The sequence below is a fragment of the Schistocerca serialis genome, chromosome 8 (assembly GCF_023864345.2).
Source record: "Schistocerca serialis cubense isolate TAMUIC-IGC-003099 chromosome 8, iqSchSeri2.2, whole genome shotgun sequence".
NCBI classification, from domain to species: Eukaryota; Metazoa; Arthropoda; class Insecta; order Orthoptera; family Acrididae; genus Schistocerca; species Schistocerca serialis.
In genome coordinates, this window is record NC_064645.1 from 253,451,819 (window position 1) to 253,477,058 (window position 25,240).

Genomic DNA, 25,240 nt, shown 5'->3' on the forward strand with positions numbered 1-25,240 from the left:
ATTACTGGCCATTGTACCAGTAGTAACCAATCTAACAACTGCACCAGACACTTGTCTTACATAGTAATTGCTGACCACAGTATCGTATTCTGCTTGTTTATATGTGTATTTGGATATGCATGCCTATACCAGTTTCTTTGACTCTTCAGTGTATAAAACATTGCATGTCAACATGAGTATTGAATATGTACAACCTGTTTAGATAACAAGTTCTTTGCAATAAATTGTAAGGAAAATTGAAAAGGCCCTGCCTCCTCTCTACCACCATCTTGTATCCATGCCTGTTGCAAAACACTTGCCTCTTCATGATGACTATATTACAAAACCTATGAGTATGATGCTGATTTCAGGCTCTGTGCATAATGGCTTACAAGTACACCCAGATGGAGAGCACATTCTTTACCCCCTTGGCTGTAATGTAGTAGTGCAAAACTGGAAGACAAAAATACAGAGATTTCTGATAGGGCACACAGATGTTGTATGTGCAGTAGCAGTTTCAGCAGATGGGAAGTATGTGGCTTCAGCTCAAACAAACCACATTGGATTCAGAGTAAGAATGACAACATTACTAATTAATAAATGACATGTAAGCTAAATATGTGTAATTTTAATATATTCCTATGCACTTCCAGGCAACAGTTATTCTGTGGGAGTTTGATGACTTAAAGCTGTTTACCAAGCATGAGATACACAAAGTTTGTGTTGAATCTGTAGTCTTTTCTTCTGACAGCAATTACCTCATATCATTAGGAGGATTTGATGATGCCACTGTTGTAGTATGGGACATTAAGGAAAGCAAGGCATTATGTGGTAAGTCACTTTTCTCGCCTCTCACATTTCCTTAATGATTACTGAACTATTGACCTGACTAAATCATGACAAAAAAACAAGAGCTAAAATGTATAATATTGGTTTGCATAAAACTCTGTAGGGGAATCAAAAGGGAGGAAAAATGTTTCTGTTACAAACACCAAGAGCTATCTCTCACTCACCCATTCTCCCTATTTTCAATGTTTTACGTCAGATTCTGATACATAAATTGTGTCAACAAAGGAAAATAAATTAATTTAATCTACAACTTTGAAAGGTCTATATTTTTTGCTCACAATCAGTGCAAACAGTTTAAAATTAGCAGTGAAGAATGAAGGTCAGTCAGAGGAAACAAAAGAACAAACAGAGTGCAACAAAGAAAGTAGGAGATGCGGTATGGAAGAAAGAATATTACTCAAGGAAGGTAAAATAAAGTAAATTATAACAACATAAAAAAATTTCATATATGAAATTATGAAGTACCTACATCATACAAGGTGCATCCAGAAAGTATGTTTCCCTAACTTTTAAAACAAAGACAACATAGGTGCATGGGAAACTTCATTAGCAACAGGTGTAGCAATGTTCAGCTATTTTTGGACATAGTCACCAAAACAGTTGAGAAACTTGTCATATCGTGGGATCAACTTTAGTATTTCTGTGTCGTAGAAGTCTGCTGCATGTGAATGGAACCAGTATGTGACAGTCACCTTCAGCTCGTTGTCAATGTTATAAGAGTGGCCAAAGGACAGGAATTTCTTGAGGTGCTCTCTTCATGAGACCACTGTAGAAATGTAGCATTGCTCTAAAGCCTTTTGTTTTGTGCTTGGGTGTCAGTTTTTTTGGCACCCACCTGGCACACAACTGCTTGAACAGCAATTTCTTAGTGACAATTTCATGCAACAAGGATCATGGTATGTATGGAACATGGCTCCATAATTGTGAAGCAACAATTCTCTAGTGTGCACTGCAGCAACAAGTCAATGAGTGATCATTGATGAGGGACGGTCACCCACTGCACCCTTCATCAAGGACACCTTGACAGCCTTCAGAAAAAAGCCAACGCAGTGACACATAATCTGTTTTCTCATGATATTCTACCCATAGACCTGACAGAACTGGCAATGAATTTCAATGGGCACTATGTTTTGTGCATTAAGGAACTTTATCACTGGCTGAACCCAGCAGGATGTGGTACTGGGATCAGGTGGGACCTATCTGGCTAGCATTTGACTGTCACATCAGAGATCCATTGAGCATGTGCAGTTTTCCTGGCTAAATAGTCTACTTTGAAGGAAACAACATCAGAAAACTTAATTTCTGGATGCACCATATGCATAAGCTTGCTTGGAAATATTTCTAATATTTTTTTATGCTGATAGCTACTGTGACTCTCATAATAAAGGCAGATGGTCATGAGCAGGTCTGAAACAATTTCACGAAATTTTAAATTAAACATTGTTTTCCTATAGTAAATACCCAATAAGTGGTTGTTGGACTCAGAATGTATGCCTTTTCTAATGTAACCCTCACTTTAGGGTAAAAAAAACATTTATAAATCCCAAAATTAGTATCATGTAAGAGCAGATTAAATTTTCCATTAGTTGACAAAACGCTCCTGATCAAAATTAATATAAATTTAAGAATGACTGCTTCTTTGTGTACATGTACTGCAAGTATAATATTAATTAGATTTCCAAATAAGTCTTCCAATGATGGAAACTTCACTGTTATTTAAAAAAAGCTCTATATGGAAATGTTATACCAGATTGTGGTGTACTGAGATCAGGCCCAACTATCTAGTTATAAGCTATGCTTCAATTGGAAAGTATTGCAGTCACTACCAGACACAAGTCCAGTCCAGTTCAGGTAAACAGCAGCAGAGGTCAATGTTCACTTCATAGAGGCAGTCAGATAACAGCAACTAAGAAGAAAAAACTGAGAGTGAGCCAATCATCTGGTGGCCTTATATTGAACCACTCCAGAATTTCATGTAACCGACCTGAAATATTGGTGGTTTCCCCCCTGGAGGAGCTCTCACTGGATGTGGCAATGTTACTCATACTGGTTTGTCAGGAACTTCCAATAGCACATCTGGTGAAGTTACTAAATTCTCATTATTCAGTACACTTTCTAGTCAGTATAATACAGTTTGATAGCCAAATTTATTTTTTAAATGTAACTTTGTATATTCCGCAGCTCATTGTCTCGTGGTAGCTTTCTCGCTTCCCGAGCATGAGGTCCTGGGTTCGATTCCCAGCGGGGTCAGGGATTTTCACCTGCCTCGAGATGACTGGGTGTTGTTGTGTCGTCATCATCATCATCATCATTCATACTAATCACGGTTGGAGGAAGGCAATGGCAAACCACCTCCTCTAGGACCTTGCCTAGTATGGCGGTGCAGGTCTCCTGCATCATTCCCCTATGCTCTGTAAAGGAGTATGGGACTACATCATCATCAACTTTGTACAAACAGAACGTTTCATTATTACAAAATTTCAAATTAAATGAAGTTCACAGGCTAACAAAAGACATACAGTTTGTTCCCGTCCGAGCATGGAAAAATTTGACAGGACATAGAGGGTGCTCCACTGAACAATTTGAGGTAGGGAACCTGGGGTTGGAGAAGCCAGTTTAAGGAGATAATAGGAATAAAAACACATTTATGTGTACTTTTTTATTTACAGTAGTTACAGTAAACTGCAAATACCATTGTTGAGATAAAGAACATGCAATTTGTACTGCATTTTACAAAATATGCTGAAACTGATGGCCATCAATGTCAATCCAAGAATGACGTTGACAAACAAGTTTCTGGCACATATGATGTAGATCCATTGTGTATTTACAATCATATCACAGGCAGCTAAAATTCTGGCAACTAATTCCATCTCTGTATCCACTGGTGCCTCATACACAGGTGACTTTAGGTATTGCCATAGGAAATAATCAAGGGGATTCAGGTCAGGTGACCTTTCAGGTCGTGTAGTAGCACCTACCCTTCCAATCAAGTGACCAGGAAATACAGCACTGAGATGGTTGCAGACATACACTCTGAAGTGAGGAGGTGCACTCTCATGTTGTATACGCATCCTCTCACAAGCAGCCAAGGGTATGTTCTCCAACTCAGGTAGAACTCTTTTCCCAAACCTCAAGTGCAGGTGGCCATTCAGTTGGCCTGGCAGAAGATATGTTCCAATGAGATTGTTGCCTAGAATGCCGGCTCAGGTACTCTCAGCAAAATGTACTTGATGGTGTGATGCTACTACAGAGTGAGGGTTTTCCTCATCCCACACATGGCTGTTCCCACTGTTCAAAATACCATCATGACCAAACAAGGCCTCATCAGTAAACAGCATGATTTGGAGGAAGTTTGGTCCATCAATCCATTGTTGGAACAACCAGTGACATAATGCTCCCTTGGTGCAAAGTCAGTCACAAACATTACATGAACTCATTGTAGGTGACACGGGTGTAATTGTTGTTCATGGAGTACTTGCCACATGCTAGCATATATAGGGCCCTTTCACATGAAATATGACAAGTACTTGTAGTGGGATCTGCTGCAACACATTCTAGCACGTCCTCTTCAAAATTGGATGTGCGAGTGGTCCTCATGTTGCCAGATCCATCTTTTCTTCTTTGCAATAAACCAGTCTCCCACATTCATCAATCAAGAGAAATAAATACTCATCATGACAGATGAGCCTGTCAGGAAATTGTTCCCAGTACAGTGTTTCAGCAGCAAGAGCATTGCAACATACTTCCCCATACACAAGGTGCATGTCAGTGAGTTCTGCGAAACTGTTCCAGCACTGCTCCATTGTATTGTATTGTACATCTCTGAACAGCATTGAGTAATGAATGGATCTGCTGTTGATGTTCTCTTATGTGACAGGTAAATATGATACAACAGAGTCACCTTATGGAGAAGTAAAGTAAATAAAATCTGCATCATGACTTCCTAGTAATCAGGCTCATCCTCTTTTTTTCCAGGAAATAAAGAATGTACAGTGAAACCTCTATATAACGTTTTTCAAGAGACCACAAATTCTGAACACTGTATAGAGGAAAACACTATACAGAGGAAGGCTTCCAAATAATAATTATAGGGCATTACTGAAGATCAGGATACCACTAATCAGCTTTGACAAATAGATGACGTTTTAAATTTTCATAACATATGATATTCATTGCAAATTATCAATGTATCAACTGATTAGTTTTTTTAATTAAAACATGGGGCTCGGTAGGTGGATGGGTGAAAGTAAATTGATCAGTTTGTACAGTAAAAAGTTATAACAGATTCTTAAGATTGACATCATTCTCCAAAGCTGACAGGTGGTATCCCATTTTTCAGTTGACCCAATTATAGAATATGAGCCAAATTTTGTTTATGATATACTGAACATATTACATAAAAACACAGTAAATGGGACAGATTAAAAAAGAATTAGATACAAAAAAATTACTTCAATAATTGAATTATCAAATGGAACTTAAATTTGCACAAAACTCTAGGAACCTAAGCAATCTGAAAATAACATACCTATGATTTTTTAAAATATTCAAGCAGGCTTGCTTGTTTTCTGTTTCTCCTAGACTCTATGGCAATCATTTCTTGCTCCAAATGAGCAAGTTGAACTACTGTTCTGTCCTCAAGTCTATGGGCCATCATGTACCTCCTGAATGTTTCAAAGGCTTCAGCTGCCTTAGTATATGAGGGCACAGGGTCATCTTCCTTGTCACTGTCACTTTCACTACCACTATTACTCTCCAAACTTCTCTCTGCAGTCAGCTCCTCAATACTTTGTACTCCTGTGGTTGCCACGTTGTCATCCACAGCCACAAAGTCCTCAAAAGTGACAGAATCACTGCCTATTAATTGGTGAAACTCTTGCAAATCACTTGCAACTTCTTCCACTGGAGCTGCCATCTCATTCTCACAGAATCCCGCTTTTGTGAAACAGTTTTTAATAGTTTCAGCACTTACTTCCCTCCACGAGTACATAATTAAATTTATTGCCTGTAAAATGTTCAGTTTCAGTTGTGAGCTTTGCTGGCTTCCCGGTTTCCTTTGATCCATCAAATTCAAGGCCTTTTTTACAAGGGCTGTCCTATATTTAACCTTAAGGGCGTGTATTATGCCCAAGTCCAAAGGTTGCAGACGGCTGGTGCAGTTGGGTGGCAGGAAAATTACTTTAACATTTCTCAGAAAGGGTACGTCTGGTGGATGTGCCGCACATCTATCCACAAACAGCAGCAATTTTCTTGCAGCACTCCCCATTTTGGCGTCAAATTCTCTTAGAAAACGTAAAAATATTTCACCCGTCATCCATGCCTTGGCATTGTTTGTATATTTGCACGGAAACGTGGAAATGTTTTTGAAGCACCTCGGATTTTTTGGCTTCCCGATAACCAAAGGTTTCAGTTTTTCACTGCCATCAGCGTTTGTACACAACAAAACGGTAAGACGTTCCTTGCTCTTCTTACCGCCATGGCAATTTTCCCCACGAAAAGTAAATGTCTTATCCGGCATTAAATTGAAAAACATGCCGGTTTCGTCAGCGTTATAAATGTCACACAGTTTGTAGCCCTGTATCAGATTAGGGAGATTCTGTATCCACTGAGCTACAGTTGGTTCGTCCACACTTTTACTTTCTCCACATTCCGATTTGTACACAACACCATGACGCTGTCGAAATTTATCAACCCATCCATTGGACGCCTTAAAATTGTCCATTCCTAGCTGAAGTGATATTTGAAGTGCCTTCTCCTTCAAAATAGTTCTGTTTATAGGAATGTTTGCAGCACGTGCTTGCTGAAACCAAGTTAATAAAACTTTCTCCATTTCGTCGTAAGTGGATTGTTTCAAACGTATACGTTTCGAATTTCCACAATTCTCAAACCCTTCTATTATCGACGATCTGTTTTTCATGATAGTGTTGAGTGTTGAAGGGGCCAGTCCCAATTGCTTCGCTAGCTCCATGCGACTCACGCCAGGAGATGCCTCCACTTTTTTAATAATAGAAACCTTCTCTTCCAGAGAAATATTCTTCCGCTTTTCACCCATGCCCACTGATGAAAGCTTTAAAAAAACGTTATACTGAAGACACACGCTACTAAGTACTAATACAAAGCATCGACTGGAATGGCGCCAAAAAGATCGCAAGCAGAATGTGCGTCACACGTCACGTGACCGGGTTTTGCCGCTGACATATACGCTGAGCGCGGGCTTCCCGAGCCAGTGCAAAAAACCACATAACAGAAAACGATGCGTCTACATCCAGTCACTTAAACATTATAAAGAGGTAAATAATTGACCAGGGTTCCAAAAATATGAGCGTTACATGGAGGAAACTGTAATATAGAAGAAACGCAGTAAAGAGGAAAATTTAACATTGTTTATATGGGCTTTTAGTCGGGACCGAAAAAAACGGACATAACATAGAGGAAAACATTATATGGAGGAACGTTATAAAGAGGTTTCACTGTACATGTAAATAAACAACACAGTACATCTAAACCTGTACACATGTTAGTTGTAAATAAGCTGGAAAACAGTAATGTCAGACGAAGCGGTAGACAAGTCTGCTTCCATATCTCCTTAAGCTGTCTTCTCTGACTCCAGGTTGCCTGCCTCAAATTGTTTAGTAGAGCATTCTCTATGTCCTGTTAGAGTTTCACTTGCTCTTACAGAAACACCCTTTATGTAAAACAATAAAAATGTGAATAATGATTTCATAAATTTATCAAAAACATGTGAATGTTGAGAACTGTTATCATCAGTATGTACAAAGCATTAGTGATGGCATATACGTTGTTGTAGGTTGCGAGGCAAGTCGTGGAACAGCTGGCATAGCAATTGTTCTCTGTCCAGCCAACATAAGGGGTGTCTGTTTCATCACTGGTGGACAAGGTACAATCAGGGCGTGGAAGATAGACCCCAAGAAAAGGCAAGTCAGTGTCCTTGATGTCAAGCTTGGCATGATCAGGAGACATGTTATCTGCATTGTGGTAAGCTGTGTAAATTTAAGAATAATTGCTTTAGTAATCTGCTACCTAGCTTTTCATTTGAAACTATTAAGCTACCAATACTACTTAACAAGAACATATTTGGTGATGAGTGTCTTTCATGGTGTAACAACCGGTTTAACATAGTTTCCCATACCAGTAAAACTGCGATGTATAGAAGCAAAAAAGGAATGTCTAGCACATGCATTGACAACTTTCATTCATCCATCCATTTGTTTTGTTATGTAGATCCCTTCAAGCTGCTGACCCCTTCAGGACTTGGAATGCATCAAGCAATAAATTGTCAATATTTCGTTTCTTCTATTTTTAAGTGTTTCAGTAAATTTTTCCCATCTGTCATCACTCGTATATTAATACTTTTTAAGAGATTAGATTCTTTTCTGTTTGCATTACCTAAGCCTTTCCATTTTCTCAGTGTCCTTGATTTTGATGGTTAATGGTAATGTTTCAGTTGCAGAGAGCACTTCTGGAAGAGTGACTGTATGATAGTGGTGAAATTCGGTTTGGGTGGATAGAGATTTCTTATTGTATGTGTTCCAGGTCATTGTATAAGCTTCATGTAATTTTTATGCTTGTGTTTTGTGAGCTACTTTTTCATTGCCAGTGTTGATGATCATTTTACCCAAGTACTTGAAGTACTTAACTTGTTTGATGTCACCATACTTTGTTGCAAGTGGTTTCTGATTTGAACTTTTGGAGTCCATGAGTTGTGTTTTCTCATAATAAATTTGGAGTCCAGTTTTGATGACAACCCCACGAAGTTTCTTGATGACATGTTTGGCTTCCTCAGGAGTCCACATAATTATTGCTAGGTCATCAGCAAAAGCAAGGCATTTTATGCTGATTCGTTTGCCCTTTGATCCCATATTTATTCCAGGTATTTCTTTCTCTCACATCTTGATAATCTTGTCCAGTAGCAGGTTAAAGAGGAGTGGGGACAACCCATCACCCTGACTCAATCCTGTCCTAATTTGAAACTTCTTCCATGAATTTTACTTTTGAGGTTATGTCTGTTAATGTCTGCTCAATTAGTGAAGTAGTTTTGTTATCTACACCATATTCCCGAAGTGTACTGAATAGACTAGTGTGATGAATTGAGTTGCATTCTTTCTTGAAATCTACAAAGCTGACTACTGTGTGGTTCGACTGACAGTGTTGCAGTATCATCTTCAGGTTCCATATCTGTTCTGTGCAGGATCGATGTGGGTGGAAGTTTGCTTGATATTCACCAATCATATGTTCTCTCTGTTGTTCTAATCTGGTGAGAAGAGCATGTGAGAGCACTTTGTAAGTGATTGGTAGGAGTGAAATGCCTCGATAGTTGATTGGATCAGTCTTGTCACCCTTTTTGTGTAGAGGGTGAATCAAAGCAGTTTTCTAAACTGCTTGTATGACTCCACTTTCCCATATATTTTCAATGATAGTTTTTAGCCTGTCAATCATGAGTTCACCTCCAATATTGAGCATTTTGGCAATTACACTGTCTTCCCCTGGTGCTTTGTAGTTTTCATATGTGATAAAATCTTTCTTATCTCCTCATGCGTAGGTGGAGCTGAATCCTGGTTTGGATTCATATGTAGCTTATTGTTAATAACAGATTACCTTTAATGTTATTGATTGTCATAGCTGCATTCTATTCTAATGTTTATCTTGGATTACTATGCACTTTCAGGCCTAATAATGGAACAGCGAATAGAAATGTTTGTGAGATATTATGAACAGCATAGTGAACACATTACCCGTCATAGCCACAATACACACAAAGTCAGCATCTATCACAGTAGTACAACTTTATATGACTACTAGCTCCACAGATGATGAAGAGATTAAGAAAACGCCCATCTATCCATTCATTTTGGTTCCCTACATCCAGTCAATGGGTGTTATGGTGCTACTCCAGTTTTATGGAGAACCATACCTGTATATAGGCTATTATTACAATGGTGTCACCACTGCCAAAAGCATTTTAAACCTACTGTTAGCTCCCCCCCTCCCCCCCATTTGTCCCTCTCTCTCTCTCAGGAAGGAACCTATGTATCCCTTCCATCCACATCTTGTGTATAATACATGGTCTTAAGGGACATAGTTTTTCAAAATATTTGTGCATTGTATAACTGAGGAAGAACCTGGGAATCAGCCCAGTATTCACCTAACTGGATGAGGAAAACTGCCTAATAACTGCATCCAAGCTGGTCAACACACTGGCCCCACCATTAACCCATGAGGCAGATTTGATCCAGGGCCAGTGCACCTCCCCATGTCCCAGAAGCAGATGCTGTAATGTGTTTGGCCCTCTGAGTGGATACTGAAAGCAATGTGTAATGAAATTTTAAAAATTTGTTCATATAATTAAGAAAGAAAAGAGTTTATTTGTTATGGGTGACTGGAATTTGATAGTTGGGAGAGGAAGAGAAGGAAAAATAGTAGGAGGAAATGGACTGAGGGAAAAGGAATGAAAGGAGAAGTGTCTGGTAGAATTTTGCACAGAGAATATTCAGTCTTGGTTTAAAAATCATGAAAGAAGCTGATATACATGGATGAGATTTGGAGGGACTGGTAGGTTTGAGATAAATAACATAATGGTAAGACAGTGATTTTGATCACCAGATTTTAAAATACAAAAATCTACTTAGGAGGATATGTATTCTGACCACAATGAATTGCAGATTAAAACTGAAGAAATCGTAGAAGGGTAGGAAGGTAAATGAGACCTGGATACATTAAATGAACTAGAGGGTGGTGAGAGATTCAAAGGGAGCTTTAGGCAATGAGTAACTGAATGATGGGAAACGAATACAGTGCAAGATAGTGGGTAGCTTTGAAAGATGAATTATGAAGACAGCAAGATCCAGCAGAAATCTTTTGATAAACCAGGAGATAATGAATTTAACTGATGAAAGGAGAAAATACAAAATGCAGGAAATGAAGCAGACAAAAAGAAATGGGTATTATAAAAAATAAAGCAAACCAGTACTAAGCAAAGAAGGAAAAGACTGAGAGGTGGAAGGAAAATATAGCAGGGCTATTTAAAGGAAACAAACTTGAAGACAGTATTACTGAAAGGGAGGAATGTAGACCCTTGTACCGTAAGGAAGCAAGGGAGATGATGTCATGGCTGGCCGGTATCCTCTTTCTACAACACAAGTGCACACGTGGATTAATATGGTTTTTTATTTACAGGAACAGGAAGCTACTTATCTTGAATAGAGTCCAAGTGTTGTGGTACAAGCTCATCAGTAATAGTCCTCTTGCATACAATATTGGTAATCTTACTATCACAAACTTCAGTCACTAATACGGTCGCTATGCACCGTCATAGCCTGAGTTGAACTAAGCCACTCCACAAGTGGATTGACAGATGCCAAACTAGAATGAGTCAGTGAGTCAGTGGCTGATGTCCTCCAGTCAGTGCCAGCAGCCTAAATACATACTATCAAGAGGGCATTGGCAGCATGTTGTTGTCAGGGTATCTTTGGTCTGTTTTGTGATAGGCTTGCTTGATCCTATGCCTACTTATTGATCTCAGCTTCATCTTTGTTGACTGATGTGCTGGCGACAGCTTAAATCAGCTCAAGGAAGATACAGGGTGTTTCAGAAATGACCGGTATATTTGAAACGGCAATAAAAACTAAACGAGCAGCGATAGAAATACACCATTTGTTGCAATATGCTTGGGACAACAGTACATTTTCAGGCAGACAAACTTTCGAAATTACAGTAGTTACAATTTTCAACAACAGATGGCGCTGCGGTCTGGGAAACTCTATAGTACGATATTTTCCACATATCCACCATGCGTAGCAATAATATGGCATAGTCTCTGAATTAAATTACCCGAAACCTTTGACAACGTGTCTTGCAGAATGGCTTCACATGCAGATGAGATGTACTGCTTCAGCTGTTCAATTGTTTCTGGATTCTGGTGGTACACTTGGTCTTTCAAGTGTCCCCACAGAAAGAAGTCACAGGGGTTCATGTCTGGCGAATAGGGAGGCAATTCCATATCGCCTCCTGTATGTTTCGGATTGCCCAAAGCAATCACACGGTCATCGAAATATTCTTTCAGGAAATTAAAGACGTCGGCTGTGCAATGTGACCGGGCACCATCTTGCATAAACCACGAGGTGTTCGCAGTGTCGTCTAAGGCAGTTTGTACCGCCACAAATTCACGAAGAATGTCCAGATAGCGTGATGCAGTAATCGTTTCGGATCTGAAAAATGGGCCAATGATTCCTTTGGAAGAAATGGCGGCCCAGACCAGTACTTTTTGAGGATGCAGGGACGATGGGACTGCAACATGGGGCTTTTCGGTTCCCCATATGCGCCAGTTCTGTTTATTGACGAAGCCGTCCAGGTAAAAATAAGCTTCGTCAGTAAACCAAATGCTGCCCACATGCATATCGCCGTCATCAATCCTGTGCACTATATCGTCAGCGAATGTCTTTCGTGCAGCAATGGTAGCGGCGCTGAGGAGTTGTCGCGTTTGAATTTTGTATGGATAGAGGTGTAAACTCTGGCGCATGAGACGATACATGGACGTTGGCGTCATTTGGACCACAGCTGCAACACGGCGAACGGAAACCCGAGGTTGCTGTTGGATCACCTGCTGCACTAGCTGCGCGTTGCCCTCTGTGGTTGCCGTACGCGGTCGCCCTACCTTTCCAGCACGTTCATCCGTCACGTTCCCAGTCCGTTGAAATTTTTCAAACAGATCCTTTATTGTATCGCTTTTCGGTCCTTTGGTTACATTAAACCTCCGTTGAAAGCTTCGTCTTGTTGCAACAACACTGTGTTCTAGGCGGTGGAATTCCAACACCAGAAGAATCCTCTGTTCTAAGGAATAAACCATGTTGTCTACAGCACACTTGCACGTTGTGAACAGCACACGCTTACAGCAGAAAGACGATGTACAGAATGGCGCACCCACAGACTGCGTTGTCTTCTATATCTTTCACATCACTTGCAGCGCCATCTGTTGTTGAAAATTGTAACTACTGTAATTTCGAAAGTTTGTCCGCCTGAAAATGTACTGTTGTCCCAAGCATATTGCAACAAACGGTGTATTTCTATCGCTGCTCGTTTAGTTTTTATTGCCGTTTCAAATATACCGGTCATTTTTGAAACACCCTGTATATACTAAGGTGAAATGAGAGATATTGCAAGAAGAATTTGACATAGTCCTCAAAGACCCAAGTCCAAAAAAAGACATATAGAGTTAACAAAATTTTTTTCAAAATTGTTGGTACCCTTGGGAGAACATTCCATGACAAACTTTCACACCTAATATGCCAGATTTGTGAGACAGGTTAAACACTATCAAGAGAACATAATACTTCCAATTCTGAAAAAAAGGTTCCTGGTGACTGGTATGAGTATTACAGAGTTTAATAAATCATTCTTGCAAAATATTGACATATTTAAGAGACTAAGAAAGTCAAATCAGTGTTTATAGTATTTTTAGATTTACAGAGAGTTTTTGACAGTGTTGAATAGAATACACATTTTGAAATTCTGAAGGTAGCAAGTATAAAATACAAGGATCAAAATGCTATCCACAGCTTGTACAGAAACATGTGAACAGATAATATTATTGGGAAAAAGAGTGAAGCGGCAGTTTAGGCTATGCTCATGTTATTCAATTTGTACATTGAGAGATTAGTAGGGGAAACAATGGAGCAGTTTGGAAACAGAATTGAAGTCTGTGGGGGACAAAAAAAAAAAAAAAAAAAAAAAAAAAAAAAAAAAAAAAAAAAAAACCTTGAGGATTTCTGATGACGCTGGAATTCTTTGAGATGACAATTACTTGGAAAATCAGGTGAATGAGAACATGCTGAATAGAATGAAAAGTCTAATGAGTACAGAATATGGACTGAGAGTAAACTGAAGAAAGACTATAGTAATGAGAAGTATCAGAAATGAGAACAGTATGGAACTTAACATCAGGATTGGTGACCACAAAGTAGAAGATGTTAAAGAATTCTACTATCTAGGCAGCAAAATAACCCAGGATGGATGGAGCATGTAGGATATGGAAAGCAGACTAGCACTGGCAAAAAGGGCATTCCTGCCCAAGAGAAATCTACTAGTATCAAACATAGGTCTTAATATGTATAGGTCCTAATACACAAGGTGATTATAATTAAAATTAAACTTTCAAAACGCCATAGAAATAAGACCACTGGTCAGAATGACATCAACTTGCAATGGAATATTATCTGAGAAGGGGGTAAACGTATGGCAGAAGAAAAAAAAAGTGTGAAAATTGATCAATAGTTGGCACTGTATGTGTCAGAATACGTAAATGAAAACACCTGTCATGCACACGACCCATTGAAGTTGATATAAACAAGCCTCCTTTTGCACCTGCGATGTCGCCATGACTGTCTCAATGTAGGTTTGTACTCTGCTTGTAAAGCTATATTACAAGAATGATGACTGTGCACACGCCACTCTGCAGAAGTTCTAGACACTGAAGGGTTTGAAAAAAGGCATTGGTTCAATGACTGCCATGAGTCTGGAGATTTGAAAAGATGGCTTCTTTTGGTGTGCAATGTAGTAGAGGGAGGAAACAAATTGATTTGACGTCAGTGGAAGCAGTGGCCACAGCAGGGCAGGTGGAGATGAGTGGTGGTGTGCAAACGTATAGTGCATGGAGAACTGCTCAAACATTGGACATAACCAGGAGCATGTTGCGTAAAATCCTACAAAACATCCTTCTTTGTTATCCATTCAGAATTACCCATGTGCATGAGTTGCTTCCTGTTGACCTGCCAGCAAGAGAGACCTTTGCTTTAGAATTTCTGTCTTGCATGGAAGTGGTCAATGATTGACCATGGAAGATTTTGTGGACAAACAAAGCCCACTTCCATCTGATAGGATATGTCAATACACAGAATTGTCAGATATGTGCAATGGAAAATCCACACACAAATCAACCAGTACCACTTTATCCTGAAAAGGTCACTGTATGGTGTGGGTTTACAATTTCATTTGTCATAGGGCCATATTTTTTCGAAGAGACAGGTGCTTCTGGTCCTGTTACCTGTACCGTCACTGGTAACTGCTATGAATGTATTTTGCACAACCATGGCATTCCAGCTCTCCAACAGCATGGATCTGTGGATGGGATCATTTTTATGCAAGCCGTTGCACCTCCACACATTGTAAATCCAGTTAAATAGCTGCTGAAGTGCCATTTCGGAAATGCTGGATTTATCAGCTGCCATTTCCCTACAGTCTGGCCATCCTGATCACCTGATCTTAATCTGTGTGACTTCTAGCTGTGGGGCTATCTGAAAGACGTTGTGTTCAGTGTGCGATTGGAACTTAGCTGCATTGAAGGCATGCACTGTGCAATACATTCTGAACGTGACCCTGGAAACACTTTCATCAGTTGTGGGACATGCTGTTTCTCATCAGTTGCAGAAAATGGTGGACAGCATACTGAACATGTTTTGTGCTAGTCACACGGAAATTAGTAATCTGATTAAAGTTTGATTGATATTTTTTATTTGGTTTTTGACCTTAGGACAATTAAAAACCGATGTGATTGATGCTTTTTATGCAGTTTTTGGCAATTAAAAACCAATGTGATTGATGCTTTTTATGCAGTTTTTGACCTCAGGACAATTAAAAACCAATGTGATTGATGATTTTTATGCAGTTTTTGGCCTCAGGACAATTAAAAACATATGTGAGTAATGCTTTTTATGCAGTTTTTAGCTTCAGGACAGTTAAAAATCAATTTTTCCCATCCGATGAGATATGACCTTGCTGTGGTGGATGGGCTTATGTAACCAACAGTACCAAACTTGTACACCCATGCACACTGAGTAGTACAGTTTGTTTGATGTCAGACGTACACCTTAGGCATTATTGTATGATTCATTTGTCATTTTTAGTCGACCACTATTAAATTATGATGCTTACAGCACCATCTATTGCTACATTTTGTAACTATTTATTTTTCTTCTGCCATACGTTTTCCCCCTTCTCTGATAATAAATTAATCATCAGCTGTATCTTCTTCTCTAATTTATCCAGCATATGTTTTTGACCACCATCAGGCCCTCTGTGGCAACATAGTGGCTGAACTTATATTGTCACATTGTTTATGAGTGAATAGCCACATTACATACCGTGGTGCAGATACTGGTTCTCTTTTGCATGATACTTTATCTGGCTACATAAGCTTAGCCACTATATTACCATAGAGGGCCTGTTGATGGCATAATGAAATGCTGAAACCAATTGCCTCTGGAATACATGAGAGAGCTACATACAGCTGTTGGTTTATTTATTGCCAGTTACAAAATATTTTCTTGTCTGCAACTTGCAGTCTTGTTATATCCATTTTCAGAGCACAAATTATAAACTGTAAACTAGTTATATGTTCATTCAGCTCGGTAATTTCGGCATTACAATTATCACCCCTTTTCTTCTTTGCAACAAAATTCATATTTTTATGGATAGAAACATGAAAAATCTTGTTTTTCCCCCTGCATTCTTACAGCATGTAGATAAATGTTGGTCTTTAAGAAGAAACAGTATTGGTATGTAAATATTAAGCTAATAGGAAATAAACAGGATGAGCCAGAAAGATAGAATTAGCATACAGAATAGAATGCAATAGACGGAACAAAAGAACAATCTCCTGCAATGCAGTGGTTAGGCACTGCACCACAGCTAAGCCAGAAGAACTTTATAGTTCAAAATGCCTTATACTGATTAAGAAAGTGGAAATGGAAGGGATCAAAAATGTTAAGGAAGACACTCAGACCACAAAAAAGAAACAATGATACATGGAAGAACAGAGAAAATGATGATCTGTATAAACAGGTAGAGAAGACCACATAGTATAAGTAAGAGAAGGCTGAAGTTTTATCAGCACATCTTCAGAATGGGCAAAACCAGATGACAAAGGGAATCTTCAATTACATCACCCAATTAAAGGCAACCACAAAATGGGTTGAGAAAATGAGAAGGGATACCAAGGAAGTTGGGATCAATCAGAAATAAATGTGGGATAAAGATGAATTTGGAATGAAGGTTGACAAATTCAAGGGGTTTCAGAAAAAGTGAAGTACCAGGACCAAGATAGTCTGGAGAGAGGAAAGGAGGAGGAACCTCAGCAAAAGAATTGAGAGGTTCAGGGAGGAGAAAAAAAGACTAACCAGCACAACACCTGATCCACGGTAGGGCAAAGTAAAGAAAGAAAGTAAATTTCTGTTATGTGAGGCATGGCAGTGTATTTCAGAATATTCAAACTTCCTAGGTATCGCTTTTCTATGTTAGTATACACCTTAATTCATTCCTGAACTTTGATGGGATGGGATTGAAGGAACACAAACAGAATGAGTACTACTGATGTTAGCAAGATTCATGACCGTTTCTACAGATCCAGTTTCAGATGAATGTTGCACATGACCATTTTTCTATCCTCATTCACTTTTTCAGTTTTGCTGTAGATAGAGAGAGCTCAGCTTAAAAATTTAGATTTCTTGAACTCGTATACCATAGTCAGCTCTTATTTCTGTGTGTTATTTCATTTCCTTACCTATCCTTGGTTACTCTTTCATTTTTAGCTACATTTTCTGTTTTTGTAGTGAATGGATTTTAGTACTAAATATGTGGTTCATTATCTGTTGTCAAATAATATTTTAAAAGTTTATAGTTGTTAACTGTCGAAGAAGCAGTGTTTCCCATGACAGCTGTTATTGCCTCCTCAGCATTCTTGCAATTTACCAGATTGATGCCAAAGATGAATATGCATATTGTGGTACAACAACAGGAGATATAATGAAAATTCGTCTCAATTATGATTGTGATCCATCAGTGCTGGATCCTACAGCAAATCCTGCACTTGTTGGTTGTTATGCTAAAGTTCCAAAGAAGAAAAAAATGGCAAGCTCTGATCCCACAGAGCGATACAGTAAAGGTAGGTAATGCAATTCATAATCTCAATGATCAATGAACAAAAATTTGTGATAAAATAATTATTTGCCGATCTAAATTTGGACCAAGTGAGAAGAGGTGTGATGGCAGTTATATGGCTTATTTAAAAAGTAACTATGTTTATAACAGTATATATAATATCTAAACATTGCTCTGATATATTTCTTCACAAATTTTGTAAGAGAATTGCAAAACTCTTAATTGTATCCAATTATTGTTCAATAACTCTGGTACTCATTTCTCATTTTAATATCATTTTGGCATCTTTGAGGTCACCTTCACTAATTTTTCATGTCAGCTACTAATAAGATCAATGCTGGCAACTTACCTGACCCCATTTCAAAGTACCCCACATTGGCATCATTACTGGCAGTTGAAGCTGTAATCCATTCACCACTGTTGTATCCCATGTCTAGCAGACTATGAGGATAGTCAAGACATTGTGATAATGCATGAAGTGATTATTGAAATTTTCCAGATGTAATGAGTATTCTGAGATTTTTGGATTGCAGCTACATGGTGTCAACATCTTGCCACTGTCATTGTCTTGACACTGTCTTGTCTGACTGTCATTCAGCCAACTTCAGGTGAGAGTTTCATACTGGAGACTGCTGGTGTATGTCATTAAGTTTATAGCAAACTGTAGTGCAGTAATGAATGCACATAAGTTGCCATTGCTTCAGCATTCTTTGTCAAGTTTATCACCTTCTCATGAAAACTGCTTCACTTGAGGCATGCCCATGGAGAATGGTGATATTGCATGCACACCCTTTGTCAAATGGTGGGTCCAAGGAATTAAAATTCACATGAATTAAAATGCAGATGACATCATAATAAAATTAATTGTAACTAGGCACATTATTAACCATAAAGTGTTTCCTTTCTGAAAATATTAAAGAAATCACATGGGTCCAAGTCTTAACTAGTTGAAGGTGGCTATTATGATTAATTAGACCTTCTGACAAGTGTATTTCCACAACACCTTCAATAATTAAACCCCAGTAGGTTGTCATCAACGCTCATATTTCCATTTCTGAATAATAGTCACAATGATATGGTGCCCTGTTGACTTGAGCATTCTACAAATCCAATCATCCTTTACTGAGCCAAGAAAAAGTCTTTGAAGGTGCCTGGAGATTACTTTAATATAATGTTTCTTTAGGATTCTGAACAAATTTGACAGAATATTGCTGAGATATGGGAGGAATGCCCTAGACTTGAACAACTCCTTCTCTTGATCTTTCATATTCCCATCTGACCATTCTGATTTAGATTTTCAGTGATTTCCTAGATCCCTCCAGGCAAATGCCAGGACAGTTCCTTTGAAAATGGTAGTGCTGGTTCCCTACCCTGCCCTTTCATGATCCAAGCTTGTGCTCCATCTCTAAAGTTCTCACTGTCACCATTAACTTTCCTTCCTTCCTTCTTCCTCTTGATCTTGTGAGTGGTCAAGTTTCTTCCTACATAAAGCTGTGCTAATCTGATGTGTAGAATGTCTGTTATCCTTGAACAAAGGTAGTAAGTATTACAGATCCTATGCGAAGGTGTCTCTATAAGACGTAAGATGTTCTCAGTCGACCAGTGTTTGAAAGACAGTTGTTATTTATGAATGGTGGAACAGCACTGTTATTTCAGTTTTGAACTTACTGCCAATGAGTGAAAATGAATCCATGAGAGTGATCCTACTGAACAGAGAGACAATACCAAAACTTAGTAATAAGTCCATTTCATTGAGTTTTAGTATTATCAGTCTATTAATGTCAGCATGGTTGTGAATATGACTTGAGAAGTTTCAATAACAAAGAAAAATGCCTTGCTAAGCTATATGTTGGTATGCTGATATTGCTCAGAACAGGACATAATAGTATACCTCCTTTGTGAATTTTTGGAAGATCATGAAACCTAGGTGGAACAGAGCTGTAAGGTCTTAATCATTTTGCAGCTTCTTGCAGAAGAGAAGAATAATTCAACAATGCTGGTGTTCTGTCTTTCTGCTTTCCCTGTAGGGTTTTTATCCATTTTCTCTTATGCTGCTTCACTCAGCTGGCTGAAAAACTTCTGTTTGTATACCTCATGACATGACAGTGCAGTGGCATTTTTTTATATACAGGAAGGACAAATGTAAGAGGATTTTCTTGTAGCTTGCGTAGTGCAGTTCTTACCATTGAGGAAATATTACTCCTCTGACGACAGACCCTTGTAAGTATATGTCATGTTTGAATTCTTATTTCTTCTTCTGCGTCACTGGGAAGGGGTGTCTGAGGTCACTAAAACTCAATTAATTGTGCTTATTTATTAATTTTGATGTTTTCTCAATCTTCACTAGGGTCCCTGATGGATTTGTTGTCACTCATCTGCAATGAATTCAAAATTGACATAATGGCACTGTTCCACCATGCCTTTCCTGAGCTTATTTTTTTATTCACCATTGATTACTTTGGACAAATTGCTGGCATTGCAATGAGTGGTTATGTCTCCCCTCTGCCAAAAAACTTTTCAATGGATGACTTTAAGGAGAGGCCACTCAATTCACTGGAACTTAAATAAACAGTATTTTGGTGAAACATAGATGATACTTTTGCTATGTGCACAATAGTGAAAGACAGTAGTTATGACTTTTACAACATCTAAATTCAAGCAAAGAATATCCAGTTTCTGACAGTGATGGAAAAAGGTGGCTTCTATAACTTCCAGATGTCTGTCAGTTGGCAAGCATTCCATTTACCATAACCCCACGTATATGTATACATATTTGCAGGGATATAGCTGCTGACACTCTTCACAAACAGTGGATGCCCTTTGATTGTTGGTACACCAGGAACATGTGAATGATAGAGCCTGCCTTGAACAGGAACTGAAACACTTAATGTCTTTTTTCAAAGATAATGGATATTACCTACATCAGATTAGCACAAATTTAAAGAAGAAGAAATGTGGCAACTCACAATATCAAGAGGAGAAGAAGCTGTTCATGTCTATGGCTTTCCCCTCATATGTCAGCAACTTCTCATCAAAATTGTACTGTACAGGATCCTAAAGAAACATTGTGTTAGAGTATTCTTCCAGTGACCTGCAAAGATTTGTACTCTTCTCACCTTGGTAAATGATGAACTGAGTTTTAAGAAGGTTGTAGTCTACAGAACACTGTGCCTGTGCAGCAAAGCTTGCATTGGTCAGGCCAATGCACAATGTGTGGAAGTTGTGTGGAACATGGTTTCCACACTCACCTTTTGCAGTGAAGTAAGTCAGGCATAGCCAAGCATTGTATTTCCACAGCACATTCTATGGATTATTCTGCAATGAAAATCTTGGCCGCCATGAAATCATCCAGGGATTCAATCACTGAGTTATCTGTGGAAATTTGGCAGAAGATCTTATTAATCCTAATGGTGGCTTTCAACTGGATAAAACCTGGATCTCTGATTTCTTTAATATCTTCAGAAAGAAAATAGTTTTCATCTAATGACATGCAGAGCAGCTGTTAATTTTAGTATATTTACTTCGGTATTTTAACTCAACTGGCCCACAATTTGAAAGATGTTGTGCATGCAATATGACCATCATGCATGTGGCTGTGCACCTCAGATGGAGCAATATTTAACAAAGGGTGCTAAACTTGACAGAGAGCACATGTGAGGCAGTAATCTATGTGCACACACCTCCATGCTAATTTTTGGTCCAGACTCAGTGACGTGTACGAGCAGTCTCCAGTGTTATATGCTTGCCTGAAGTTGGCTGAATGGTTATCAGGTGAATTATCATGAGAAGGTCTCAGCATCATCAGCTGCTATCCTGAAACCTCTTGGAATGACACAAGACTTTTAATCAATAGCTTCGTGCATAAGGCATTCTTGAAACAAAAATCTCCCTGATTTCAGAATGGGAAACAGTAAACTAACATCACTGTTGCTTTGTTTGGCTCATTACATCAGTTCAAATGAAACAAAAATATTACTTATTAGTAATTTCTACCTAACAGATCATCACTTGGTATTGTAAAATGTTAATACATCATTTTAAACAGATAATTAGATGTTACCAATAATGAAATATAGTGAGGTTATGTTATAGTAGTAATCAGTGATAAAAGATCATACATCATCATCATGATGAAAGTGACATATCATCAGTCACAAATTACGAGCAGTGGACAGTGGTCATAGAAGGTATTTAGATAGTAAATATAAACCTTACTGTAATTTTTAGACAAATTTGAGGGCTGAGCAGTTATTAGAATTTTTAAACAAGGTGTAGGGCTGAGCAGTGTTATGGTTAAACCTTCTGTTAAGTGGTTATTAATGCTATGTTGGAGATAAAGCTGTAGTTGGGATTAATTTTTTTCCGAGCAATTGAGAATGATATCATTGGGCACATTACTGGAAGTGATCCTCATAAAAGTGCAAACATTGTCACCCTGCAAACAGTGTGGCAAACCATGTATCAAGCATTCTACACATAACTTTGAAATTGCTCAGGAAAGGCAGAAATACACACTCAAATTTGATCAGTATACCAGCCATCACACAGTTGTGTTACACATTTGTGGAAAGGTGGTGAAGACATGCCCTTGGATGGGCTGCCAGATGTGAAGACCTACAGTAATATCTTCTTAATTCATCTAGTATGTTCTCCTCTGTAGTATTTGCGACTGTAGCACAGCCTGTACCATATTGCCTCCTTGCTGAGGCAAGATATTATTTTCTAGTAGCTAAATTATCATTTGTACAAATGTAAACAGCCTTTTTGGTAATACCTTAACAGAAAGAGAGAACTGTAGAGATGAACTTGGTGTTTTTGTAGTCCATTTCATGTTTTCTATTCAGACACTAATCATCAGCTGCTCAAAATCTGCTATATCTCAAGACTAAGAATAGGTTCTTCTTCTTGACTGTGAGAAGTGTAACTGAATTTATTAGTTGATCTCAAGCTAAGGTAAACAGTCATCATAAACAAGTTAAAAATAGTTTCAGCTGTCTATTTTAATTGTATACTGATCAATAGCACTTGTTGCTACACCAGCTCCCCTTTCTAGAATTTGGTACCCCAGCTATATTGGGGTACTGGTGGCAAACAGTTCTTCTGGCCTGTTGTGGTTTGCAGTGGCCAACCTCAAAGTCCCATTGTCCTGTGCATCGAGATGAGCAGGTTTCAGCTGCTCTATGGAGACATTTCATGCTTTCCATACCAATCTATCATGAAGTCATTTGGCAATATGCACAGCACTTGAAACAGTACTGTATATGGCTGGCAGAGAGGGAGACATACAGTGTCATCTCACATCCAGACGTGTGTTGATTTCATCAGATCCTTGTTTATGAAAAATGCTTTGTTGTCATGATGTTGTGGAGGATGCATATTGATCCATGACATTATCTTCTTTAATCACCTACTAAAATTGAATGTGTGTTCCTCAGATGGTAGGATTATAGGTTTGTCAGTAGTAGATTAGCAAGTAAGTTTACTTGTTTGTCAACACCAACTATGCTCATGAACAACCTAGTTCAACCTTCACCTCTGACTGAAGATCTAACAATACCAAGGACAAAGCTTCCATCCATCTAGATCCGTGTGCCATTAATACAGCCTTCAGAGATCGGTGAAATCTTTCAACCAACCTGTTGCTTGCTGGGTGGTAACAAGTTGTTCAAATGTCACTGAAGATGTATAACTGTAACACCTCTTGAAATAGACAAGCCTCAAATTGTCTTCCGTGTTCAGACATGATCACTTGCAGTGCACCATAGCAAGCAAGCCAGCCTGCCAGTAGTGTCATAGGTGTGGTCTCTGTAAAAATATTGGAAATAAGGAAGGCTTCTGGCCAGTTGGTAAACCAATACACCACTGTCAACAGGTAGCTATAATTTTTGGAATACAGCAGAGGGTCCTGCGAATCAATATGTAGGTGCATAAAACAAGCTGTTGGTTCAGTGAATGTTTCCTTAGGCTTTTGCGCATCTGCCAGCCTTACTCTTCTCAACAATGTAAACAACATTGAGCCCAGCAGTGGGAACCCTTTTTTATTCTGGGCCATATGATGTATTTCACAATCAGTTTAGTTGAAGCCCTGACTCCCGGGTAAGCTAAATTACAAAAGGCACAGAAAACCTCTTTCCTGTGTCTAAGTGGAATGTAAGGAAATACTCTATCTGTGATGTATCACACCATCAGATAAATCCCAGCTCTTTCACCTCTGCTTTACCAAACACCAAACCATGAGATCGATTTGCCAACAACTGAATGAACTCAGAGTATTCCTTTTGATCAACTGCTATTTTCTCTCAGCAGACTGCCTTGACACTGGCACAGCTACATGATAATCAATCAGCCACAAAATTATTCATGCTGTTTATGTGTCCAACATCTGTGGACCACTGTACTATGAAGTTGGTCATGCTAGGTCTGGTATCTTGGAAAAGAATGCTGCAAATGGTGCATGATCTGTACAAATTGTAAAGTGTTTGCTTTCCAGGTATTCTTTGAAGAGTTTAACTGCTGCATGAATGGATAGTAATTCACCATCTGTAGTGCTCGACTTGTGCAGTTCTCCTGTCAAGAGGCAGAAAAAAACAACAAGGGTTGCCAACCCCACTGATCCTTTGTTGTAATGTCATACCAGCTGCCCTCTGGCTGTCATTGACCATGATTGCTAGTATGTACTTGTGGATAGGATGGTGTAATAGCACAGCCTATGGTACCTTCTAGTCCATGAGGTGAACATTCCCTTCAAAAGTGCAGTCAAAGGTGTCTGTTTTGCATCTGACTGTAGTAGATGGTATCAGCAGGAATTAATTGTTCCCAAGGATCTTTGTAATTCCTTGAAAGTCCCTTGAACTGGGAAGTCATGTTTGAGTTGCACTCTTGCTTGGTTTGGGGACAGACCTTTTGCAGTTTTAATGAACCTGAGGAACTGTATGCTCTTTTTCCTAAAAATGAACTTGTCTTCATTGATTACCACTCCAAAGTCCTTAAGCCTCTGGGAAAGGAATCATTGGTGCTCCATATGTTGTTCCATACTGTTGGGGAAGACAAGAATGTCATCCAGGTAAGAAAACAGGAATGGAAGCCCTCTAAGAACCTTGTGAATAAACCTTTACCATTTTTAAAATGGAAGGGCATAAAGTTGAAATGGAACAAACAAAATGGAGTAGCAGTCTTCTTCCTGTCACCCTTTGTGACCGGAATCTGTGCATATGCCTTGCAGCACTCAGTAACACTGAAAACTCTTGCACCTGTTGTGATGTCATTGCAATCTCCCACCTGAGGTAATGGATATTTATTGGGAATATTATGGGAATTTAGGACACTATAACCCTCACACATGCACCAGTTTTTGTCCTTTTTCTTGACTGTGTGAGTAGGTGGAGCCCACTGACTATCTGACGGAGACTTCAGTAATCTGTCTGCCAATGTCATCCTTAGCTGTGGTGAACTTTTCTGGAAT

The 25,240-nt window shown here is 38.8% G+C and overlaps 1 protein-coding gene across 1 annotated transcript in view; it reads left to right on the forward strand.

Moving 5' to 3' along the window:
• Positions 1-25,240, forward strand: part of LOC126416461 (cilia- and flagella-associated protein 52) — a 125,504-nt gene that overhangs the window by 8,991 nt on the left and 91,273 nt on the right. The window contains exons 2-5 of the mRNA XM_050084196.1: positions 351-550; positions 633-810; positions 7,640-7,827; positions 17,593-17,782. Of these exons, the coding sequence (XP_049940153.1) occupies positions 351-550; positions 633-810; positions 7,640-7,827; positions 17,593-17,782 (756 nt within the window). The remainder of the gene's footprint in view (positions 1-350; positions 551-632; positions 811-7,639; positions 7,828-17,592; positions 17,783-25,240) is intronic.